The sequence below is a fragment of the Scyliorhinus torazame genome, chromosome 26 (genome assembly GCF_047496885.1).
Source record: "Scyliorhinus torazame isolate Kashiwa2021f chromosome 26, sScyTor2.1, whole genome shotgun sequence".
Taxonomy (NCBI): domain Eukaryota; kingdom Metazoa; phylum Chordata; class Chondrichthyes; order Carcharhiniformes; family Scyliorhinidae; genus Scyliorhinus; species Scyliorhinus torazame.
Window position 1 is genome coordinate 43174933 of NC_092732.1, and position 24505 is coordinate 43199437.

The 24505-nt window shown below is 56.9% G+C and overlaps 1 protein-coding gene across 1 annotated transcript in view; it reads left to right on the forward strand.

Moving 5' to 3' along the window:
- The first annotated feature begins 18149 nt into the window (after positions 1-18149).
- LOC140402898 (uncharacterized) overlaps positions 18150-24505 on the forward strand; it is a 140283-nt gene continuing 133927 nt past the window's right edge. Inside the window, exons 1-3 of the mRNA XM_072490526.1 lie at positions 18150-18166; positions 19763-19937; positions 22131-22235. Of these exons, the coding sequence (XP_072346627.1) occupies positions 18150-18166; positions 19763-19937; positions 22131-22235 (297 nt within the window). The remainder of the gene's footprint in view (positions 18167-19762; positions 19938-22130; positions 22236-24505) is intronic.

Genomic DNA, 24505 nt, shown 5'->3' on the forward strand with positions numbered 1-24505 from the left:
CAACACCCTCCATCTCCTCCAACACCCTCCAACACACTCCAACACCCTCCATCTCCCTCCAACACCCTCCAAACACACTCCATCTCCCTCCCATCTCCCTCCAACACCCTCCAACACCCTCCAACACCCTCCATCTCCCTCCAACACCCATCCAACACCCTCCAACACCCTCCAACACACTCCAACACCCTCCAACACCTCCAACACCCTCCAACACCCTCCAACACACTCCAACACCCTCCATCTCCCTCCATCTCCCTCCAACACCCTCCAACACCCTCCAACACCCTCCAACACCCTCCATCTCCCTCCAAAACCCTCCAACACACTCCATCTCCCTCCATCTCCCTCTAACACCATCCAACACCCTCCAACACCCTCCAACACCCCTCCATCACCCTCCAACACCCTCCAACACCCTCCAACACCCTCCATCTCCCTCCAACACCCTCCAACACACTCCATCTCCCTCCATCTCCCTCCAACACCCTCCAACACACTCCATCTCCCTCCATCTCCCTCCAACACCCTCCAACACTGACCCATCTCCCTCCAACACCCTCCATCTCCCTCCAACACCCTCCAACACCCTCCAACACTGACCCATCTCCCTCCAACACCCTCCATCTCCCTCCAACACCCTCCAACACTGACCCATCTCCCTCCAACACCCTCCATCTCCCTCCAACACCCTCCATCTCCCTCCAACACTCTCCAAAACACTCCATCTCCCTCCAACACCCTCCAACACCCTCCAACACCCTCCAACACCCTCCAACACACTCCAACACCCTCCATCTCCCTCCAACACCCTCCAACACCCTCCAACACCCTCCAACACCCTCCAACACCCTCCAACACACTCCAACACCCTCCATCTCCCTCCAACACTCTCCAAAACACTCCATCTCCCTCCAACACCCTCCAACACCCTCCAACACCCTCCAACACCCTCCATCTCTCTCCAACACCCTCCAACACACTCCATCTCCCTCCAACACCGTCCAACACCCTCCAACACACTCCATCTCCCTCCATCTCCCTCCAACACCCTCCAACACCCTCCAACACCCTCCAACACCCTCCAACACACTCCATCTCCCTCCAACACCCTCCAACACACTCCATCTCCCTCCATCTCCCTCCAACACCCTCCAACACCCTCCAACACCCTCCATCTCCTCCAACACCCTCCAACACCCTCCATCTCCCTCCAACACCCTCCAACACCCTCCAACACCCTCCATCTCCCTCCATCTCCCTCCAACACCATCCAACACCCTCCAACACCCTCCAACACCCTCCAACACACTCCATCTCCCTCCATCTCCCTCCAACACCCTCCAACACCCTCCAACACCCTCCAACACCCTCCAACACCCTCCAACACACTCCAACACCCTCCAACACCCTCCATCTCCCTCCAACACCCTCCAACACCCTCCATCTCCCTCCATCTCCCTCCAACACCCTCCAACACCCTCCAACACCCTCCAACACCCTCCATCTCCCTCCATCTCCCTCCATCTCCCTCCAACACCCTCCAACACCCTCCAACACACTCCATCTCCCTCCAACACCCTCCAACACCCTCCATCTCCCTCCATCTCCCTCCAACACCCTCCAACACCCTCCAACACCCTCCAACACCCTCCAACACCCTCCATCTCCCTCCAACACCATCAACACCCTCCAACACCCTCCATCTCCCTCCAACACCATCCAACACCCTCCAACACCCTCCATCTCCCTCCAACACCCTCCAACACCCTCCATCTCCCTCCAACACTCTCCAAAACACTCCATCTCCCTCCAACACCCTCCATCTCCCTCCAACACCCTCCAACACCCTCCAACACCCTCCATCTCCCTCCAACACTCTCCAAAACACTCCATCTCCCTCCAACACCATCCAACACCCTCCATCTCCCTCCAACACCCTCCAACACCCTCCAACACCCTCCATCTCCCTCCAACACTCTCCAAAACACTCCATCTCCCTCCAACACCCTCCATCTCACTCCAACACTCTCCAAAACACTCCATCTCCCTCCATCTCCCTCCAACACCATCCAACACCCTCCCAACACCCTCCAACACCCTCCATCTCCCTCCAACACCCTCCATCTCCCTCCAACACCCTCCATCTCCCTCCAACACCATCCAACACCCTCCAACACACTCCATCTCCCTCCAACACCCTCCATCTCCCTCCAACACCATCCATCTCCCTCCAACACCCCTCCAACACCATCCAACACCCTCCAACACCCTCCATCTCCCTCCAACACCCTCCATCTCCCTCCAACATACTCCATCTCCCTCCAACACCCTCCAACACCCTCCAACACCCTCCATCTCCCTCCATCTCCCTCCAACACCATCCAACACCCTCCAACACCATCCAACACCCTCCAACACCCTCCAACACCCTCCAACACACTCCACACACTCCATCTCCCTCCAACACCCTCCAACACCCTCCAACACACTCCATCTCCCTCCAACACCCTCCAACACACTCCATCTTCCTCCATCTCCCTCCAACACCATCCAACACTCCTCCAACACACTCCATCTCCCTCCAACACCCTCCAACACCCTCCAACACCCTCCATCTCCCTCCAACACTGACCCATCTCCCTCCAACACTGACCCATCTCCCTCCAACACTGACCCATCTCCCTCCAACACCATCCAACACCCTCCAACACCCTCCAACACCCTCCAACACCATCCAACACCCTCCAACACCCTCCAACACCCTCCAACACCATCCATCTCCCTCCAACACCATCCAACACCCTCCATCTCCCTCCAACACACTCCATCTCCCTCCAACACCCTCCAACACCCTCCAACACCCTCCAACACCCTCCAACACACTCCATCTCCCTCCATCTCCCTCCAACACTGACCCATCTCCCTCCAACACCCTCCAACACACTCCATCTCCCTCCATCTCCCTCCAACACCCTCCAACACCCTCCATCTCCCTCCAACACACTCCATCTCCCTCCAACACCCTCCAACACCCTCCAACACCCTCCAACACCCTCCAACACCCTCCAACACCCTCCATCTCCCTCCAACACCCTCCAACACCCTCCAACACCCTCCATCTCCCTCCAACACACTCCATCTCCCTCCAACACCCTCCAACACCCTCCAACACCCTCCAACACCCTCCAACACCCTCCATCTCCCTCCAACACCCTCCAACACCCTCCAACACCCTCCATCTCCCTCCAACACACTCCATCTCCCTCCAACACCCTCCAACACCCTCCAACACCCTCCATCTCCCTCCAACACACTCCATCTCCTCCATCTCCTCCACACCGTCCAACACCCTCCAACACCCTCCAACACCCTCCAACACCTCCAACCACTCCATCTCCCTCCATCTCCCTCCATCTCCCTCCAACACCCTCCAACACCCTCCAACACCCTCCAACACCCTCCAACACCCTCCAACACCCTCCAACACCCTCCAACAGCCTCCATCTCCCTCCAACACCCTCCAACACCCTCCAACACCCTCCATCTCCCTCCAACACACTCATCTCCCTCCATCTCCCTCCAACACCCTCCATCTCCCTCCAACACCATCCATCTCCCTCCAACACACTCCAACACCCTCCATCTCCCTCCAACACCCTCCATCTCCCTCCATCTCCCTCCAACACCCTCCAACACCCTCCATCTCCCTCCAACACCCTCCATCTCCCTCCAACACCCTCCATCTCCCTCCAACACCATCCAACACCCTCCAACACCCTCCATCTCCCTCCAACACCATCCATCTCCCTCCAACACCCTCCAACACCATCCAACACCCTCCAACACCCTCCATCTCCCTCCAACACCCTCCATCTCCCTCCAACATACTCCATCTCCCTCCAACACCCTCCAACACCCTCCAACACCCTCCATCTCCCTCCATCTCCCTCCAACACCATCCAACACCCTCCAACACCATCCAACACCCTCCAACACCCTCCAACACCCTCCAACACACTCCAACACACTCCATCTCCCTCCAACACCCTCCAACACCTCTCAACACACTCCATCTCCCTCCAACACCCTCCAACACACTCCATCTTCCTCCATCTCCCTCCAACACCATCCAACACCCTCCAACACACTCCATCTCCCTCCAACACCCTCCAACACCCTCCAACACCCTCCATCTCCCTCCAACACTGACCCATCTCCCTCCAACACTGACCCATCTCCCTCCAACACTGACCCATCTCCCTCCAACACCATCCAACACCCTCCAACACCCTCCAACACCCTCCAACACCATCCAACACCCTCCAACACCCTCCAACACCCTCCAACACCATCCATCTCCCTCCAACACCATCCAACACCCTCCATCTCCCTCCAACACACTCCATCTCCCTCCAACACCCTCCAACACCCTCTCAACACCCTCCAACACCCTCCAACACACTCCATCTCCCTCCATCTCCCTCCAACACTGACTCCATCTCCCTCCAACACCCTCCAACACACTCCATCTCCCTCCATCTCCCTCCAACACCCTCCAACACCCTCCATCTCCCCTCCAACACACTCCATCTCCCTCCAACACCCTCCAACACCCTCCAACACCCTCCAACACCCTCCAACACCCTCCAACACCCTCCATCTCCCTCCAACACCCTCCAACACCCTCCAACACCCTCCATCTCCCTCCAACACACTCCATCTCCCTCCAACACCCTCCAACACCCTCCAACACCCTCCAACACCCTCCAACACCCTCCATCTCCCTCCAACACCCTCCAACACCCTCCAACACCCTCCATCTCCCTCCAACACACTCCATCTCCCTCCAACACCCTCCAACACCCTCCAACACCCTCCATCTCCCTCCAACACACTCCATCTCCCTCCATCTCCTCCAACACCGTCCAACACCCTCCAACACCCTCCAACACCCTCCAACACACTCCATCTCCCTCCATCTCCCTCCATCTCCCTCCAACACCCTCCAACACCCTCCAACACCCTCCAACACCCTCCAACACCCTCCAACACCCTCCAACACCCTCCAACAGCCTCCATCTCCCTCCAACACCACTCCAACACCCTCCAACACCCTCCATCTCCCTCCAACACACTCCATCTCCCTCCATCTCCCTCCAACACCCTCCATCTCCCTCCAACACCATCCATCTCCCTCCAACACACTCCAACACCCTCCATCTCCCTCCAACACCCTCCATCTCCCTCCATCTCCCTCCAACACCCTCCATCTCCCTCCATCTCCCTCCAACACCCTCCAACACCCTCCAACACCCTCCAACACCCTCCAACACCCTCCATCTCCCTCCAACACCCTCCAACACCCTCCAACACCATCCATCTCCCTCCAACACCCTCCAACACCCTCCATCTCCCTCCAACACCCTCCAACACCCTCCAACACACTCCATCTCCCTCCATCTCCCTCCAACACCCTCCAACACACTCCATCTCCCTCCAACCACCCTCCAACACCCCTCCAACACCCTCCAACACCCCTCCAACACCCTCCAACACCCTCCAACACCCTCCAACACCCTCCAACACACTCCATCTCCCTCCATCTCCCTCCAACACCCTCCAACACACTCCATCTCCCTCCAACACCCTCCAACACCCTCCAACACACTCCATCTCCCTCCATCTCCCTCCAACACCCTCCAACACACTCCATCTCCCTCCATCTCCCTCCAACACCCTCCAACACCCTCCAACACCCTCCAACACCCTCCAACACCCTCCATCTCCCTCCAACACACTCCATCTCCCTCCAACACCCTCCAACACCCTCCATCTCCCTCCAACACCCTCCAACACCCTCCAACACCCTCCAACACCCTCCAACACCCTCCAACACCCTCCAACACCCTCCATCTCCCTCCAACACCATCCAACACCCTCCAACACTCTCCAAAACACTCCCATCTCCCTCCATCTCCCTCCAACACCCTCCAACACACTCCATCTCCCTCCAACACCCTCCAACACACTCCAACACCCTCCAACACCCTCCAACACCCTCCAACACCCTCCAACACCCTCCATCTCCCTCCAACACCATCCAACACCCTCCAACACTCTCCAAAACACTCCATCTCCCTCCAACACCCTCCATCTCCCTCCAACACCCTCCAACACCCTCCAACACCCTCCAACACCCTCCATCTCCCTCCAACACTCTCCAAAACACTCCATCTCCCTCCAACACCATCCAACACCCTCCATCTCCCTCCAACACCCTCCAACACACTCCATCTCCCTCCAACACCATCCAACACCCTCCAACACCCTCCAACACCCTCCATCTCCCTCCAACACCCTCCATCTCCCTCCAACACCCTCCATCTCCCTCCAACACCATCCAACACCCTCCAACACCCTCCATCTCCCTCCAACACCCTCCATCTCCCTCCAACACCATCCATCTCCCTCCAACACCCTCCAACACCCTCCAACACCCTCCATCTCCCTCCAACACCCTCCATCTCCCTCCAACATACTCCATCTCCCTCCAACACCCTCCAACACCCTCCAACACCCTCCATCTCCCTCCATCTCCCTCCAACACCATCCAACACCCTCCAACACCATCCAACACCATCCAACACCCTCCAACACCCTCCAACACCCTCCAACACACTCCAACACCCTCCAACACCCTCCAACACCCTCCAACACCCTCCAACACCCTCCAACACCCTCCAACACCCTCCATCTCCCTCCAACACACTCCATCTCCCTCCAACACCCTCCAACACCCTCCATCTCCCTCCAACACCCTCCAACACCCTCCAACACCCTCCAACACCCTCCAACACCCTCCAACACCCTCCACACCCTCCATCGTCCCTCCAACACCATCCAACACCCTCCAACACTCTCCAAAACACTCCATCTCCCTCCATCTCCCTCCAACACCCTCCAACACACTCCATCTCCCTCCAACACCCTCCAACACCTCCAACACCCTCCAACACCCTCCAACACCCTCCAACACCCTCCAACACCCTCCAACACCCTCCATCTCCTCCAACACCATCCAACACCCTCCAACACTCTCCAAAACACTCCATCTCCCTCCAACACCCTCCCATCTCCCTCCAACACCCTCCAACACCCTCCAACACCCTCCAACACCCTCCATCTCCCTCCAACACTCTCCAAAACACTCCATCTCCCTCCAACACCATCCAACACCCTCCATCTCCCTCCAACACCCTCCAACACACTCCATCTCCCTCCAACACCATCCAACACCCTCCAACACCCTCCAACACCCTCCATCTCCCTCCAACACCCTCCATCTCCCTCCAACACCCTCCATCTCCCTCCAACACCATCCAACACCCTCCAACACCCTCCATCTCCCTCCAACACCCCTCCATCTCCCTCCAACACCATCCATCTCCCTCCAACACCCTCCAACACCCTCCAACACCCTCCATCTCCCTCCAACACCCTCCATCTCCCTCCAACATACTTCCATCTCCCTCCAACACCCTCCAACACCCTCCAACACCCTCCATCTCCCTCCATCTCCCTCCAACACCATCCAACACCCTCCAACACCATCCAACACCATCCAACACCCTCCAACACCCTCCAACACCCTCCAACACACTCCAACACCCTCCAACACCCTCCAACACCCTCCAACACCCTCCAACACCCTCCAACACCCTCCAACACCCTCCAACACCCTCCATCTCCCTCCAACACCCTCCAACACCCTCCAACACCCTCCATCTCCCTCCAACACCCTCCAACACCCTCCAACACCCTCCATCTCCCTCCATCTCCCTCCAACACCCTCCAACACCATCCATCTCCCTCCAACACCCTCCAACACCCTCCATCTCCCTCCAACACCCTCCAACACCCTCCAACACCCTCCAACACCCTCCAACACCCTCCAACACCCTCCAACACCATCCAACACCCTCCATCTCCCTCCAACACTCTCCAACACCCTCCAACACACTCCATCTCCCTCCAACACCCTCCAACACCCTCCAACACCCTCCGTCTCCCTCCATCTCCCTCCAACACCATCCAACACCCTCCAACACCCTCCATCTCCCTCCATCTCCCTCCAACACCCTCCAACACCCTCCATCTCCCTCCAACACACTCCATCTCCCTCCAACACACTCCATCTCCCTCCAACACCCTCCAACACCCTCCAACACCCTCCATCTCCCTCCATCTCCCTCCAACACCATCCAACACCCTCCAACACCCTCCATCTCCCTCCATCTCCCTCCAACACCCTCCAACACACTCCATCTCCCTCCAACACACTCCATCTCCCTCCAACACACTCCATCTCCCTCCAACACCCTCCAACACCCTCCAACACCCTCCAACACCCTCCAACACACTCCATCTCCCTCCAACACTGACCCATCTCCCTCCAACACTGACCCATCTCCCTCCAACACTGACCCATCTCCCTCCAACACCATCCAACACCCTCCAACACCCTCCAACACCCCTCCAACACCATCCAACACCCTCCATCTCCCTCCAACACCATCCAACACCCTCCATCTCCCTCCAACACCATCCAACACCCTCCATCTCCCTCCAACACCCTCCAACACCCTCCATCTCCCTCCAACACCCTCCATCTCCCTCCAACACCCTCCAACACCCTCCATCTCCCTCCAACACCCTCCAACACCCTCCAACACCCTCCAACACCCTCCAACACCCCTCCAACACCCTCCAACACCCTCCATCTCCCTCCAACACCCTCCAACACCCTCCAACACCCTCCATCTCCCTCCAACACACTCCATCTCCCTCCAACACCCTCCAACACCCCTCCAACACCCTCCAACACCCTCCAACACCCTCCAACACCCTCCAACACCCTCCATCTCCCTCCAACACCCTCCAACACCCTCCAACACCCTCCCATCTCCCTCCATCTCCCTCCAACACACTCCATCTCCCTCCAACACCCATCCATCTCCCTCCAACACACTCCAACACCCTCCATCTCCCTCCAACACACTCCATCTCCCTCCAACACCCTCCATCTCCCTCCATCTCCCTCCAACACCCTCCAACACCCTCCAACACCCTCCAACACCATCCATCTCCCTCCAACACCCTCCAACACCCTCCAACACCCTCCAACACCCTCCAACACCCTCCAACACACTCCATCTCCCTCCAACACCCTCCAACACCCTCCAACACCCTCCAACACCCTCCAACACCCTCCAACACCCTCCAACACCCTCCAACACACTCCATCTCCCTCCAACACCCTCCAACACCCTCCAACACCCTCCAACACCCTCCATCTCCCTCCAACACCCTCCAACACCCTCCAACACCATCCATCTCCCTCCAACACCCTCCAACACCCTCCAACACCCTCCAACACCCTCCAACACACTCCATCTCCCGTCCAACACCCTCCAACACCCTCCAACACCCCTCCAACACACTCCATCTCCCTCCAACACCCTCCAACACCCTCCAACACTTTCCAACACCCTCCATCTCCCTCCAACACCCTCCAACACCCTCCAACACCATCCATCTCCCTCCAACACCCTCCAACACCCTCCAACACCCTCCAACACACTCCATCTCCCCTCCATCTCCCTCCAACACCCTCCAACACCCTCCAACACCCTCCAACACCCTCCATCTCCCTCCAACACCCTCCAACACCCTCCAACACCATCCATCTCCCTCCAACACCCTCCAACACCCTCCAACACCCTCCAACACACTCCATCTCCCTCCATCTCCCTCCAACACCCTCCAACACACTCCATCTCCCTCCATCTCCCTCCAACACCCTCCAACACACTCCATCTCCCTCCAACACCCTCCAACACCCTCCAACACCCTCCAACACCCTCCAACACCCTCCAACACCCTCCATCTCCCTCCAACACCATCCAACACCCTCCAACACCCTCCATCTCCCTCCAACACTCTCCAAAACACTCCATCTCCCTCCAACACCCTCTCCAACACCCTCCATCTCCCTCCAACACTCTCCAAAACACTCCATCTCCCTCCAACACCCTCCATCTCCCTCCAACACCCTCCAACACCCTCCAACACCCTCCATCTCCCTCCAACACTCTCCAAAACACTCCATCTCCCTCCAACACCATCCAACACACTCCATCTCCCTCCAACACCATCCAACACCCTCCAACACCCTCCAACACCCTCCATCTCCCTCCAACACCCTCCATCTCCCTCCAACACCCTCCATCTCCCTCCAACACCATCCAACACCCTCCAACACCCTCCATCTCCCTCCAACACCCTCCATCTCCCTCCAACACCATCCATCTCCCTCCAACACCCTCCAACAACCATCCAACACCCTCCAACACCCTCCATCTCCCTCCAACACCCTCCATCTCCCTCCAACATACTCCATCTCCCTCCAACACCCTCCAACACCCTCCAACACCATCCAACATCCTCCATCTCCCTCCAACACCATCCATCTCCCTCCAACACCCTCCAACACCATCCAACACCCTCCATCTCCCTCCAACACCCTCCAACACACTCCAACACCCCTCCAACATACTCCATCTCCCTCCAACACCATCCATCTCCCTCCCAACACCATCCAACATCCTCCATCTCCCTCCAACACCATCCATCTCCCTCCAACACCCTCCAACACCATCCAACACACTCCATCTCCCTCCAACACCCTCCAACTCCCTCCAACACCCTCCAACTCCGTCCAACACCCTCCAACACCCTCCAACTCCGTCCAACACCCTCCAACACCCTCCAACTCCCTCCAACTCCCTCCAACACCCTCCAACTCCCTCCAACACCCTCCAACACCATCCAACACACTCCATCTCCCTCCAACACCCTCCAACACCCTCCAACACCCTCCAACACCCTCCAACACCCTCCAACACACTCCAATACCCTCCATCACCCTCCAACACTGACCCAACACCCTCCAACACACTCCAACACACTCCAAGACCCTCCATCACCCTCCAACACTGACCCATCACCCTCCAACACCCTCCATCACTGCCTCCATCTCCCTCCATCTCCCTCCAACAACCTCCAATGTCCTCCAATACCCTCCAACACCCTCCAACTCCCTCCAACACCCTCCAACACCCTCCAACACTGCCTTCATCACCCTCCATCTCCCTCCAACACCCTCAACACTGACTCCATCTCCCTCCATCACTGCCTCCATCTCCCTCCATCTCCCTCCATCACTGCCTCCATCTCCCTCCCAGACCCTCCATCACTGCCTCCATCTCCCTCCCAGACCCTCCATCACTGCCTCCATCTCCCTCCATCTCCCTCCCAGACCCTCCATCACTGCCTCCGTCTCCCTCCCAGACCCTCCATCACTGCCTCCGTCTCCCTCCATCTCCCTCCATCACTGCCTCCATCTCCCTCCCAGACCCTCCATCACTGCCTCCATCTCCCTCCCAGACCCTCCATCGCTGCCTCCGTCTCCCCTCCCAGACCCTCCATCACTGCCTCCGTCTCCCTCCATCTCCCTCCATCACTGCCTCCATCTCCCTCCCAGACCCTCCATCACTGCCTCCATCTCCCTCCCAGACCCCTCCATCACTGCCTCCATCTCCCTCCCAGACCCTCCATCACTGCCTCCATCTCCCTCCCAGACCCTCCATCACTGCTCCATCTCCCTCCATCTCCCTCCATCTCCCTCCATCACTGCCTCCGTCTCCCTCCCAGACCCTCCATCACTGCCTCCATCTCCCTCCATCTCCCTCCCAGACCCTCCATCACTGCCTCCATCTCCCTCCATCTCCCTCCATCACTGCCTTCCATCTCCCTCCCAGACCCTCCATCACTGCCTCCATCTCCCTCCCAGACCATCCATCACTGCCTCCATCTCCCTCCCAGACCCTCCCATCACTGCCTCCATCTCCCTCCATCTCCCTCCATCACTGCCTCCATCTCCCTCCCAGACCCTCCATCACTGCCTCCATCTCCCTCCCAGACCATCCATCACTGCCTCCATCTCCCTCCCAGACCCTCCATCACTGCCTCCATCTCCCTCCCAGACCCTCCATCACTGCCTCCATCTCCCTCCCAGACCCTCCATCACTGCCTCCATCTCCCTCCATCTCCCTCCATCACTGCCTCCATCTCCCTCCCCAGACCCTCCATCACTGCCTCCATCTCCCTCCATCTCCCTCCATCACTGCCTCCATCTCCCTCCCAGACCCTCCATCACTGCCTCCATCTCCCTCCATCTCCCTCCATCACTGCCTCCATCTCCCTCCCAGACCCTCCATCACTGCCTCCATCTCCCTCCATCTCCCTCCATCACTGCCTCCATCTCTCTCCATCACTGCCTCCGTCTCCCTCCATCTCCCTCCATCACTGCCTCCGTCTCCCTCCATCTCCCTCCATCACTGCCTCCATCTCTCTCCATCACTGCCTCCGTCTCCCTCCATCTCCCTCCATCACTGCCTCCGTCTCCCTCCATCTCCCTCCATCACTGCCTCCATCCTCCCTCCATCTCCCTCCATCACTGCCTCCATCTCCCTCCATCACTGCCTCCATCTCCCCTCCATCACTGCCTCCATCTCCCCTCCCAGACCCTACGCCGCTGGCTCCATCTCTTATAAATCTCTCGCTGTGTTCTGGATCTCTAGAATCCTGGAACGTTATTGAACTTCCCAGAGTCCAATCCTTACAGAACTTTGCCGCTGGGAAAAATAGGATTTAAGGATTGGGGCGTAGGGGTGGAGGGGGGCTCAATTATCGGAGAGCGGAGGGCAGTTTTTCCCTATTGAGACCTTCAGCTGAAGGATCGCTCGTGGACCGAGTGGGGAAAGGTGAGCCGGACAATCAGAAAGTCGGGATTAGTCGGTGCCCACATTTGTGCAGGTCAGCAGGTGGCAGGCCGGGATTTTTGCTGCTCTTGTGTTGAGGTGGATGCCGTGACCAGAGGGAAACACTCGGTTTGAGAAAGCCTCAAGGAATCAATACGTCGAGGCACGATAGTGAGAAATTCCCTCGACCACACCGATATATTACTCCGGATAATGTAGATAAAAGTCACAGTGAAGTAAGAAGGATTGGGAGCAAAAGGGAGCTCGGAAATCAGACACGTAAATAGAAGCTTTGGATCCAATTTGGTTCGACCCTGGAGCCTTTACTGTCAGGTTCAATTAGCGTTTTCTAACGCAATCACTCTCAATCGCAAACATCTGACACAGCTTCCTGGGATGGCCGTTCCCAAGCCAGCGGCAGCAACCGCTGGAGTTCTTACCGGGGAGATGATTCTTTCACCAACCCTGCTGGTTACAAACTTTCAGTTCTCGGGATGAGTCTAGTAGGGGGGTAATAATAGTCTTTATTATTGTCACGTGCGGAGCAGCAGGGTGGCGCAGTGGTTAGCACTGCTGCCTCACGGCGCCGAGGACTCGGGTTCCATTCCCGGCCTTGGGTCACTGTCTGTGCGGAGTCTGCACGTCCTCCCCGTGTCTGCGTGGGTTTCCTCCGGGCGCTCCGGTTTCCTCCCACAGTCCAAAGATGTGCAGGTGAGGTGGATTGGCCGCGCTAAATTGTCCATAAAAGTTTAGGTGCGGTTAATGGGATAGGATGGAGGTGTGGCTGAAGTAGGGTGCTCATTCCGACAGACACCCCTTCCAGTAATGATCACGTCCCGATTTTCTTCAGCTTTTTATTACAGACGTGTATCAAAACAGGTTACAGCGAACAAACACGCCGGGAAACATACTTCCCAACAATCAACTAGTCTGTACAGACTTTCCCCCTTTTTCACCCCCCCCCCCCCCTGCGCTGAACAGCCCCTCAAACGCGGTCACAAACATCCCCCACCTTTCCTCAAACCCCTCTGAAGAGCCCCTTAACTCATACTTTATCTTCTCCAATTGCAGGAAGCCGTACAGGTCACCCAACCAAGCCGCTACCCCCCAGTGGCGATGCCGACCGCCACTCCAGTAAAATTCTCTGCCGTGCAATCAGAGAGGCGAAGGCCACGACATTGGCCTTCCTCCTCTCCATGAGCTCCGGCTTCTCTGAAACCCCAAATATCGCCACCAAAGGGTCCGGGTCCACTCCCTCCTCCACTAACCTGGCTAAGACCGCAAACACTCCCGCCCGGAATCTTCCCAATTTTTCACAACCCCAAAACATGTGCGCGCGATCCGCTGGCCCCCGCCCCCACCTCTCTCACTCATCCGCTACCCCCTGAAAGAACCCACTCATTCTCGCCCGAGTCATATGCACCCTGTGCACCTCCTTAAACTGTATCAGGCTCATCCTGGCACAGGAGGAGGTCCCGTTTCTTCACCTTCTTAACCGATGGATTCTGAGAGCAATTGCAGTCTCTAACTGCTGCCCTACGTGGTGTGCGTTAGCTCAGCGCGGTGGCGCAGGGGTTAGCACTGCTGCCTCACGGCGCCGAGGTCGCGGGTTCGGTCCCGGCTCTGGGCCACTGTCCGTGTGGAGTTTGCACATTCTCCCCGAGTCTGCGTGGATTTCGCCCCCACAACCCCAAGGATGTGCAGGGCGGGTGGATGGGCCACGCTAAATTGCCCCTTTAATTGGAAAAATTGAAATGGGTACTCTAAAAATTTTTTTTAAAGCCAAGGGCGGTCGGAGGACCTGTTCATGGGTCAGTATTTGAGTTATAACCCTGCATTTTAACACTTGCTGTTTTACTGAGTGAGGACAGATTCCAGACAGCGCAGCTGGTCTGTACAGATAAACCACAAGACTGAGCACACAGATAGAATTGGCTTCGTGAGTCACAGAGCGGGGTGCAGCGAAACACCAGCATTCACGCACGCAGCCAGCACAGAAACACAGGCAGGAACACAGACTGCACGCGCGCAGCCAGCACAGAAACACAGGCAGGAACACAGACTGCACGCGCGCAGCCAGCACAGAAACACAGGCAGGAACACAGACTGCACGCGCGCAGCCAGCACAGAAACACAGGCAGGAACACAGACTGCACGCACGCAGCCAGCACAGAAACACAGGCAGGAACACAGACTGCACGCGCGCAGCCAGCACAGAAACACAGGCAGGAACACAGACCGCACGCGCGCAGCCAGCACAGAAACACAGGCAGGAACACAGACCGCACGCGCGCAGCCAGCACAGAAACACAGGCAGGAACACAGACTGCACGCGCGCAGCCAGCACAGAAACACAGGCAGGAACACAGACTGCACGCGCGCAGTCAGCACAGAAACACAGGCAGGAACACAGACTGCACGCGCGCAGCCAGCACAGAAACACAGGCAGGAACACAGACTGCACGCGCGCAGCCAGCACAGAAACACAGGCAGGAACACAGACTGCACGCGCGCAGTCAGCACAGAAACACAGGCAGGAACACAGACTGCACACGCGCAGTCAGCACAGAAACACAGGCAGGAACACAGACCGCACGCGCGCAGCCAGCACAGAAACACAGGCAGAAACACAGACTGCACGCGCGCAGCCAGCACAGAAACACAGGCAGGAACACAGACTGCACGCGCGCAGCCAGCACAGAAACACAGGCAGGAACACAGACTGCACGCGCGCAGCCAGCACAGAAACACAGGCAGGAACACAGACTGCACGCGCGCAGTCACAAACACAATCAGTTCAAATAAAAGTAGATAACACTTTGAAAAAAAAGTAGAATCTGGAATGAGTGTAAAATGAGTCATTATTTATTTTAAATCAGGCAGATTGCGACAGTTGCTGTTTGATAAGATTTCACTCCAGGATTGATAAGCGGAGTTTAAAAAGTGTTTGTTTGGTGACACTCTCTAACCCACACATTTGCCAACCGCGATTAGCCAGCTAATTATAACTGCGTACCAGCTCCACACCTTTCCTCCTGCTCCATCACTGGGACCACTCACTTCTCCTTTGTCCTGGATCCTCACCGCCACCGTCGTGGGTTGTGGTCATAGGATCATTGAATTTACAGTGCAGAAGGAGGCCATTCGGCCCATCGAGTCTGCACCGGCTCTTGGAAAGAGCACCCTACCCAAGGTCCATACCTCCACCCTATCCCCATAACCCAGTCCAACACTAAGGGCAATTTTGGACACTATGGGCAATTTAGCATGGCCAATCCACCTAACCTGCACATCTTTGGACTGTGGGAGGAAACCGGAGCACCCGGAGGAAACCCACGCACACACGGGGAGCATGTGCAGACTCCGCACAGACAGTGACCCAGCGGGGAATCGAACCCGGGACCCTGGAGCTGTGAAACAATTGTGCTATCCACTGTGCTACCGTGCTGCCCGGTCATTTCCCGAAAGTGTATTTTAGCTGCACCGTTAAGTGTGTGTGTGTGTGGGGGGGGGGGGGGGGGGGGGGGTGAAGTGTAATGTCGCCAAGTTTCTCTAAAGGCTGAGATTAGATTAGATGATTGACGGCCAGGGCAGACACTGGAATGAAGAGCTTGTCGTATGAGGAACGGTCGAGGACTCTGGGTCTGTACTCGGAGTTTAGAAGGATGAGGGGGGGCCTTATTGAAACTTACAGGTTACTGCGAGGCCTGGATAGAGTGGACGTGGAGAGGATGTTTCCACTTGTAGGAAAAACTAGAAGCAGAGGACACCATCTCAGACTAAAGGGACGATCCTTTAAAACAGAGACGAGGAGGAATTTCTTCAGCCAGAGGGTGGTGAATCTGTGGAACTCTTTGCCGCAGAAGGCTGTGGAGGCCAAATCACTGAGTGTCTTTAAGACAGAGATAGATAGGTTCTTGATCAATAAGGGGATCAGGGGTTAGGGGGAGAAGGCAGGAGAATGGGGACGAGAAAATGAGATGTTGTTCTCTTATTTTGGTTCTCTATTTCCCCTTCAGTTATTCCGCCTTCTAAGCTCACGCTCTGCTTCTCACCCCCCTGCCTCACTAGTTTAAATCCTCCCGAGCGACACTAGCAAACCTCCCAGCCAGGATATTGGTGCCTATCGAGTTTAGATGTAACCCGTCCTCCTTGTACAGGTCCCACCTGCCCCGGAAGAGACCCCAATGGTCCAGAAATCTGAAACCCCTCCCTCCTACGCCACCAGTTTAGCCACGTGTTTAGCTGCTCTATCCTCCTATTTCTAGCCTCACTGGCACGTGGCACAGGGAGTAATCCCGAGATTACAACCCTAGAGGTCCTACTTTTTAGCTTACTGCCTAACTCCCTGAACTCCTGCTGCAGGACCTCATGCCCCTTCCTGCCTATGTCGTTAGTACCTATGTGCGCTACGACCTCTGGCTGTTCACCCTCCCCCTTCAGGATGTCCTGCGTTCGTTCAGAAACATCCTGGACCCTGGCACCAGGGAGGCAACACACCATCCTGGAGTCTCTTTCACGTCCACAGAAGCGCCTATCTGTGCCGCTGACTATAACTATCGCTCTCCTGCACTTTGCGCTCCCCTGCTGAGCAACAGAGCCAATTGTGGTGTCACTGTTGTGGCTGCTCCGACCCCACAGCAACCCACCCCCCCCCCCCCCCAAAGCCCCTGGCCAGCGGTGCTGGACACTGTCCACAGCCGGCACACCGGGTTGCCGCTCGCTCTGGGACCTCACGCGCCGCCGGGGGGCAAAGCAGCGCGGGCGGGCCAGACGATGATGCGGCAGAGGCGTTTAAACCCGCCGCCAGGTTGACGGGGGGGGGGGGGGGGGCAGAGTATAGCGAACCGGCGCCATCCCCGATTCCGGTCCGGCATCGGTCTGCGGGGAGTCCAGCTCCCTGGGCCGCTTCACAGGAAGAATAATCATTCGGGAGACACGGGGCTGGTCCCCAGTGAGGGAGGGCAGATCTGGGCAGGATTGGCGGGGGTCGAGGAACGACCCTGATGTCTAACGCCACCTCCACCCCCCCTCCAACTCACCTTTAAGAGGGTCCTCAAACCCCTCACATCCCGCTGGGCATCCCCCTGGGCCCATCCCCCGGCTCAGCCCCCTGGCAGTGCCACCTGGGCAGTGCAGGATCCCCGTTGTGGGCGGGATTCAGATCGCGACCCCCCCCCCCCCCCCCGCGCGGCGTAACGGCCGTCAGGCGCCGATCTACAGGCCCGGTATCGCGCCCAAACGAGAATACCCTGAAGGAGCTCGATGCAAGCGTGCAGCAAGTAAGATGTGGCTGACTGGGTATCAGCCTCGTTGTTGGTCGGGTTGGAGCCAATTCGTTCCATTCCGACGGAAGAGTGGTTCGGCCGTACATTTGCATTTGGAGCTATGATTTGGGTGGAAGGTATGAGGGCCCAGTTGCCACATTACGCCCTGTCTTTATATCACCGCCACCATTGCTGGCCCCAGACTTTAACCTCATGTTGATTGACGGGGATTGTATGTCAGAGTCTGGGACAAGATTGGGACGAGACACCTTTGCTTCCTTCCTGTCAGAATGATGGTGAGAAAGTGCTCAAGTTCAAGGGCTGGGAGACTGGATAGGTCCCAGTGGTGGGGTTGGAGGGGGGTGTGGGGAGGTCCCAGTGGTGGGGTTGGAGGGGGTGTGGGGAGGTCCCAGTGGTGGGGTTGGAGGGGTGTGTGGGGAGGTCCCAGTGGTGGGGTTGGAGGGGTGTGTGGGGAGGTCCCAGTGGTGGGGTTGGAGGGGGTGGTGGGGAGGTCCCAGTGGTGGGGTTGGAGGGGGGGTGTGGGGAGGTCCCAGTGGTGGGGTTGGAGGGGTGTGTGGGGAGGTCCCAGTGGTGGGGTTGGAGGGGGTGGTGGGGAGGTCCCAGTGGTGGGGTTGGAGGGGGTGTGGGGAGGTCCCAGTGGTGGGGTTGGAGGGGGGTGTGGGGAGGTCCCAGTGGTGGGGTTGGAGGGGGGTGTGGGGAGGTCCCAGTGGTGGGGTTGGAGGGGGGTGTGGGGAGGTCCCAGTGGTGGGGTTGGAGGGGGGTGTGGGGAGGTCCCAGTGGTGGGGTTGGAGGGGGGTGTGGGGAGGTCCCAGTGGTGGGATTGGAGGGGGGTGTGGGGAGGTCCCAGTGGTGGGGTTGGAGGGGGGTGTGGGGAGGTCCCAGTGGTGGGGTTGGAGGGGGGTGTGGGGAGGTCCCAGTGGTGGGGTTGGAGGGGGGTGTGGGGAGGTCCCAGTGGTGGGGTTGGAGGGGGGTGTGGGGAGGTCCCAGTGGTGGGGTTGGAGGGGGGTGTGGGGAGGTCCCAGTGGTGGGGTTGGAGGGGGTGTGGGGAGGTCCCAGTGGTGGGGTTGGAGGGGGGGTGGGGAGGTCCCAGTGGTGGGGTTGGAGGGGGGGGTGGGGAGGTCCCAGTGGTGGGGTTGGAGGGGGGGGTGGGGAGGTCCCAGTGGTGGGGTTGGAGGGGGGTGTGGGGAGGTCCCAGTGGTGGGGTTGGAGGGGGGTGTGGGGAGGTCCCAGTGGTGGGGTTGGAGGGGGGTGTGGGGAGGTCCCAGTGGTGGGATTGGAGGGGGGTGTGGGGAGGTCCCAGTGGTGGGGTTGGAGGGGGGTGTGGGGAGGTCCCAGTGGTGGGGTTGGAGGGGGGTGTGGGGAGGTCCCAGTGGTGGGGTTGGAGGGGGGTGTGGGGAGGTCCCAGTGGTGGGGTTGGAGGGGGGGGTGGGGAGGTCCCAGTGGTGGGGTTGGAGGTGGGGGGGGGTTACCAGTGGTGGGGTTGGAGGGGGGTGTGGGGAGGTCCCAGTGGTGGGGTTGGAGGGGGTGTGGGGAGGTCCCAGTGGTGGGGTTGGAGGGGTGGGTGACACCGGTTGCTTTACTTCGGAGCAGCCCCTCACCTCATTCTGACCGTTCTAACCCCCAGGTAAAAGACGAGAAGAGTGTCCTGGACAGGTTTGACCTGACGGACTACGAGAAGTGCGAGGAACTGCGCAAATCGAAAAGCAGGAGCAAGAGGAACCACAGCAAGTTCACCCTGGTCCGGACCAGACAGCCCGGCAACACGGTGAGCTTCCCTTTGTCCTGTCATCGTGAGCCTTTCCCCAGCCCACCAGCAGGAGGCGGTGACGAGGGAGAGCGAGGTCTCTGCTGCCGACACATGACGCACCGGAACCAGCAATGGCTCTCGCCATCCCTGCGGGGAGTCCTGGATTCCACGCTTGGCCAGACTTCATTCCAGCTCTATTTCTGAGTGTAATTATACCAAGGCTTATTTCCGTCTTCTGTGGCCAATTGAGATTAATTGTCACGTGTGGGGTGGCACGGTGGCGCAGTGGTTAGCACGGCTTCCTCACGGCGCCGAGGTCCCAGGTTCGAATCCCGGCCCCGGGTCACTGTCCGTGTGGAGTTTGCACATTCTCCCCGTGTCTGCGTGGGTCTCGCCCCCACAATCCAAAGATGTGCAGGGGAGGTGGATTGGCCGCGCTAAATTGCCCCTTAATTGGAAAAAACAATAATTGGGTACTCTAAATTTAAACAAAAAAGATTTATTGTCACGTGTACCGAGGTACAGTGAAAAGTATTGTTCTGTGTACAGCTCAAACAGATCATTCAGTACATGAAAAACATCGGACATACATAAATACACAATGTAAATACATACTCACAGACACCGGGTAAAGCGTACGGAGTGTAGAGCGACTCACTGGAATGATGTGTGAAGAGATCAGTTCAGTCCATAAGAGGGTCATTTAGGAGTCTGGTAACAGTGGGGAAGAAGCTGTTTTTGAGTCTGTTCGTGCGTGTTCTCAGACTTTTGTATCTCCTGCCCAATGGAAGAAGTTGTAAGAGTGAGTAAGCCGGGTGGGAGGGGTCTTTGATTATGCTGCCCGCTTTCCCCAGGCAGCGGGAGGTGTAGATGGAGTCAATGGATGGGAGGCAGGTTCGTGTGATGGACTGGGCGGTGTTCACGACTCTCTGAAGTTTCTTGCGGTCCTGGGCCGAGCAGTTGCCAGACCAGGCTGTGATGCAGCCCGATAGGATGCTTTCTATGGTACATCTGTAAAAGGTGGTAAGGGTTAATGTGGACATGGCGAATTTCCTTAGTTTCCTGAGGAAGTATAGGCGCTGTTGTGCTTTCTTGGTGGTAGTGTCGACGTGGGTGGACCAGGACAGATTTTTGGAGATGTGCACCCCTAGGAATTTGAAACTGCTAACCATCTCCACCTCGGCCCCGTTGATGCTGACAGGGGTGTGTACAGTACTTTCCTTCCTGAAGTCAATGACCAGCTCTTTAGTTTTGCTGGCATTGAGGGAGAGATTGTTGTCGCTACACCACTCCACTAGGTTCTCTATCTCCCTCCTGTATTCTGACTCATGGTTGTTCGAGATCCGACCCTTACGGTCATGTCATCAGCAAACTTGTAGATGGAGTTGGAGCCAAATTTTGCCACGCAGTCGTGTGTGTAAAAGGGGTATAGTAGGGGCCTAAGTACGCAGCCTTGCGGGGCCCCGGTATTGAGAACTATTGTGGAGGAGGTACTGTTGTTTATTCTTACTGAATGTGGTCTATGGGTCAGGAAGTCGATGATCCAGTTGCAGAGGGAGGAGCCAAGTCCTAGGTTTTGGAGTTTTGGTATGAGCTTGGCTGGGATTATGGTGTTGAAGGTGGAGCTGTAGTCAATAAATAGGAGTCTGACGTAGGAGTCCTTGTTGTCGAGATGCTCCAGGGGTGAGTGTAGGGCCAGGGAGATGGCGCCTGCTGTGGGCTGGCTGTGGCGGTCTGCGAATTGCAGTGGATCAAGGCGTTCTGGGAGTATGGAGTTGATGCGCTTCATGACCAACCTCTCAAAGCACGTCACAATGATCGATATTAAGACCACCGGACGGTAGTCATTGAGGCACGTTGCCTGGTTCTTCTTTGGCACCGGTATGATGGTGGTCCTCTTGAAGCAGGTGGGGACCTCGGAGCGGAGTAGGGAGAGATCCTCACCTCAATGGTTAGGGGGCTGACTTTTCAAACCTCCAGACTGACAGCGTAATAGCGAGGAGCACTGCACTATTGGAGATGCCATCTTCCAAGAGACATACTAAATCAGAGTTGCCTCTACCCACTCAAAGAGATGTAAAATATCCCACAGCAATGCTTGAGGAGCACGGGGGTCCCCGACCTTGGCCTCAATATTTACTCCTTAATCAACATCATTGAAACTAGTGAACTGGTCATTACTCATTCTGTGTCCTCCTGCACCTCCCTCAGGTACCAAATCTGGTCTTCCTGGCAATGAGTCCAGAGGAAAAGGAATCATGGATTAACGTCCTGACCAGCGCACTCAGCCGAGCAAAGAATCGAGTCTTCGATGAGGTAACAGCTCACATCACAGCTTTACAAATAGGGACGCGCGCCAGAGCTTTACTCTGTATCTAACCCCGTGCTGTACCTGTCCTGGGAGTGTTTGATGGGGACAGTGTAGAGGGAGCTTTACTCTGTATCGAACCCCGTGCTGTACCTGTCCTGGGAGTGTTTGATGGGGACAGTGTAGAGGGAGCTTTACTCTGCATCTAAACCCGTGCTGTATCTGTCCTGGGAGTGTTTGATGGGGACAGTGGAGAGGGAGCTTTACTCTGTATCTAACCCCGTGCTGTACCTGTCCTGGGAGTGTTTGATGGGGACAGTGTCGAGGGTGCTTTACTCTGTATCTAACCCCGTGCTGTACCTGTCCTGGGAGTGTTTGATGGGGACAGTGTAGAGGGAGTTTTACTCTGTACCTAACCCCGTGCTGTACCTGTCCTGGGAGTGTTTGATGGGGACAGTGCAGAGGGAGCTTTACTCTGTATCTAACCTCGTGCTGTACCTGTCCTGGGAGTGTTTGATGGGGACAGTGCGAGGGGAGGTTTACTCTGTATCTAACCCCGTGCTGTACCTGTCCTGGGAGTGTTTGATGGGAACAGTGTAGAGTGAGTTTTACTCTGTATCTAACCCTGTGCTGTACCTGTCCTGGGAGTGTTTGATGGGGCAGTGCAGAGGGAGCTTTACTCTGTATCTAACCCCGTGCTGTACCTGTCCGGGGAGTGTTTGATGGGGACAGTGGAGAGGGAGCTTTACTCTGTATCTAACCCCGTGCTGTACCTGTCCTGGGAGTGTTTGATGGGGACAGTGTCGAGGGTGCTTTACTCTGTATCTAACCCCGTGCTGTACCTGTCCTGGGAGTGTTTGATGGGGACAGTGTAGAGGGAGTTTTATTCTGTACCTAACCCCGTGCTGTACCTGTCCTGGGAGTGTTTGATGGGGACAGTGCAGAGGGAGCTTTACTCTGTATCTAACCTCGTGCTGTACCTGTCCTGGGAGTGTTTGATGGGGACAGTGCAGAGGGAGGTTTGCTCTGTATCTAACCCGGTGCTGTACCTGTCCTGGGAGTGTTTGATGGGAACAGTGTAGAGGGAGCTTTACTCTGTATCTAACCCTGTGCTGTACCTGTCCTGGGAGTGTTTGATGGGGACAGTGCAGAGGGAGCTTTACTCTGTATCTAACCCCGTGCTGTATCTGTCCTGGGAGTGTTTGATGGGGACAGTGTAGAGGGAGGTTTACTCTGTATCTAACCCCGTGCTGTACCTGTCCTGGGAGTGTTTGATGGGGACAGTGTAGGGGGAGCTTTACTCTGTATCTAACCCCGTGCTGTACCTGTCCTGGGAGTGTTTGATGGGGGCTGTGTAGAGGGAGCTTTACTCTGTATCTAACCCCGTGCTGTACCTGTCCTGGGAGTGTTTGATGGGGGACAGTGTAGAGGGAGCTTTACTCTGTATCTAACCCCGTGCTGTACCTGTCCTGGGAGTGTTTGATGGGGCAGTGCAGAGGGAGCTTTACTCTGCATCCAACCCCGTGCTGTACCTGTCCGGGGAGTGTTTGATGGGGACAGTGTAGAGGGAGCTTTACTCTGTATCTAACCCTGTGCTGTACCTGTCCTGGGAGTGTTTGATGGGGTCAGTGTCGAGGGAGATTCACTCTGTATCTAACCCCGTGCTGTACCTGTCCTGGGAGTGTTTGATGGGGAAGGTGTAGAGGGAGCTTTACTCTGTATCTAACCCCGTGCTGTACCTGTCCTGGGAGTGTTTGATGGGAACAGTGTAGAGGGAGCTTTACTCTGTATCTAACCCTGTGCTGTACCTGTCCTGGGAGTGTTTGATGGGGACAGTGCAGAGGGAGGTTTACTCTGTATCTAACCCCGTGCTGTACCTGTCCTGGGAGTGTTTGATGGGAACAGTGTAGAGTGAGTTTTACTCTGTATCTAACCCTGTGCTGTACCTATCCTGGGAGTGTTTGATGGGAACAGTGTAGAGTGAGTTTTACTCTGTATCTAACCCTGTGCTGTACCTGTCCTTGGAGTGTTTGATGGGGACAGTGTAGAGGGAGCTTTACTCTGTATCGAACCCCGTGCTGTACCTGTCCTGGGAGTGTTTGATGGGGACAGTGTAGAGGGAGCTTTACTCTGCATCTAAACCCGTGCTGTATCTGTCCTGGGAGTGTTTGATGGGGACAGTGGAGAGGGAGCTTTACTCTGTATCTAACCCCGTGCTGTACCTGTCCTGGGAGTGTTTGATGGGGACAGTGTCGAGGGTGCTTTACTCTGTATCTAA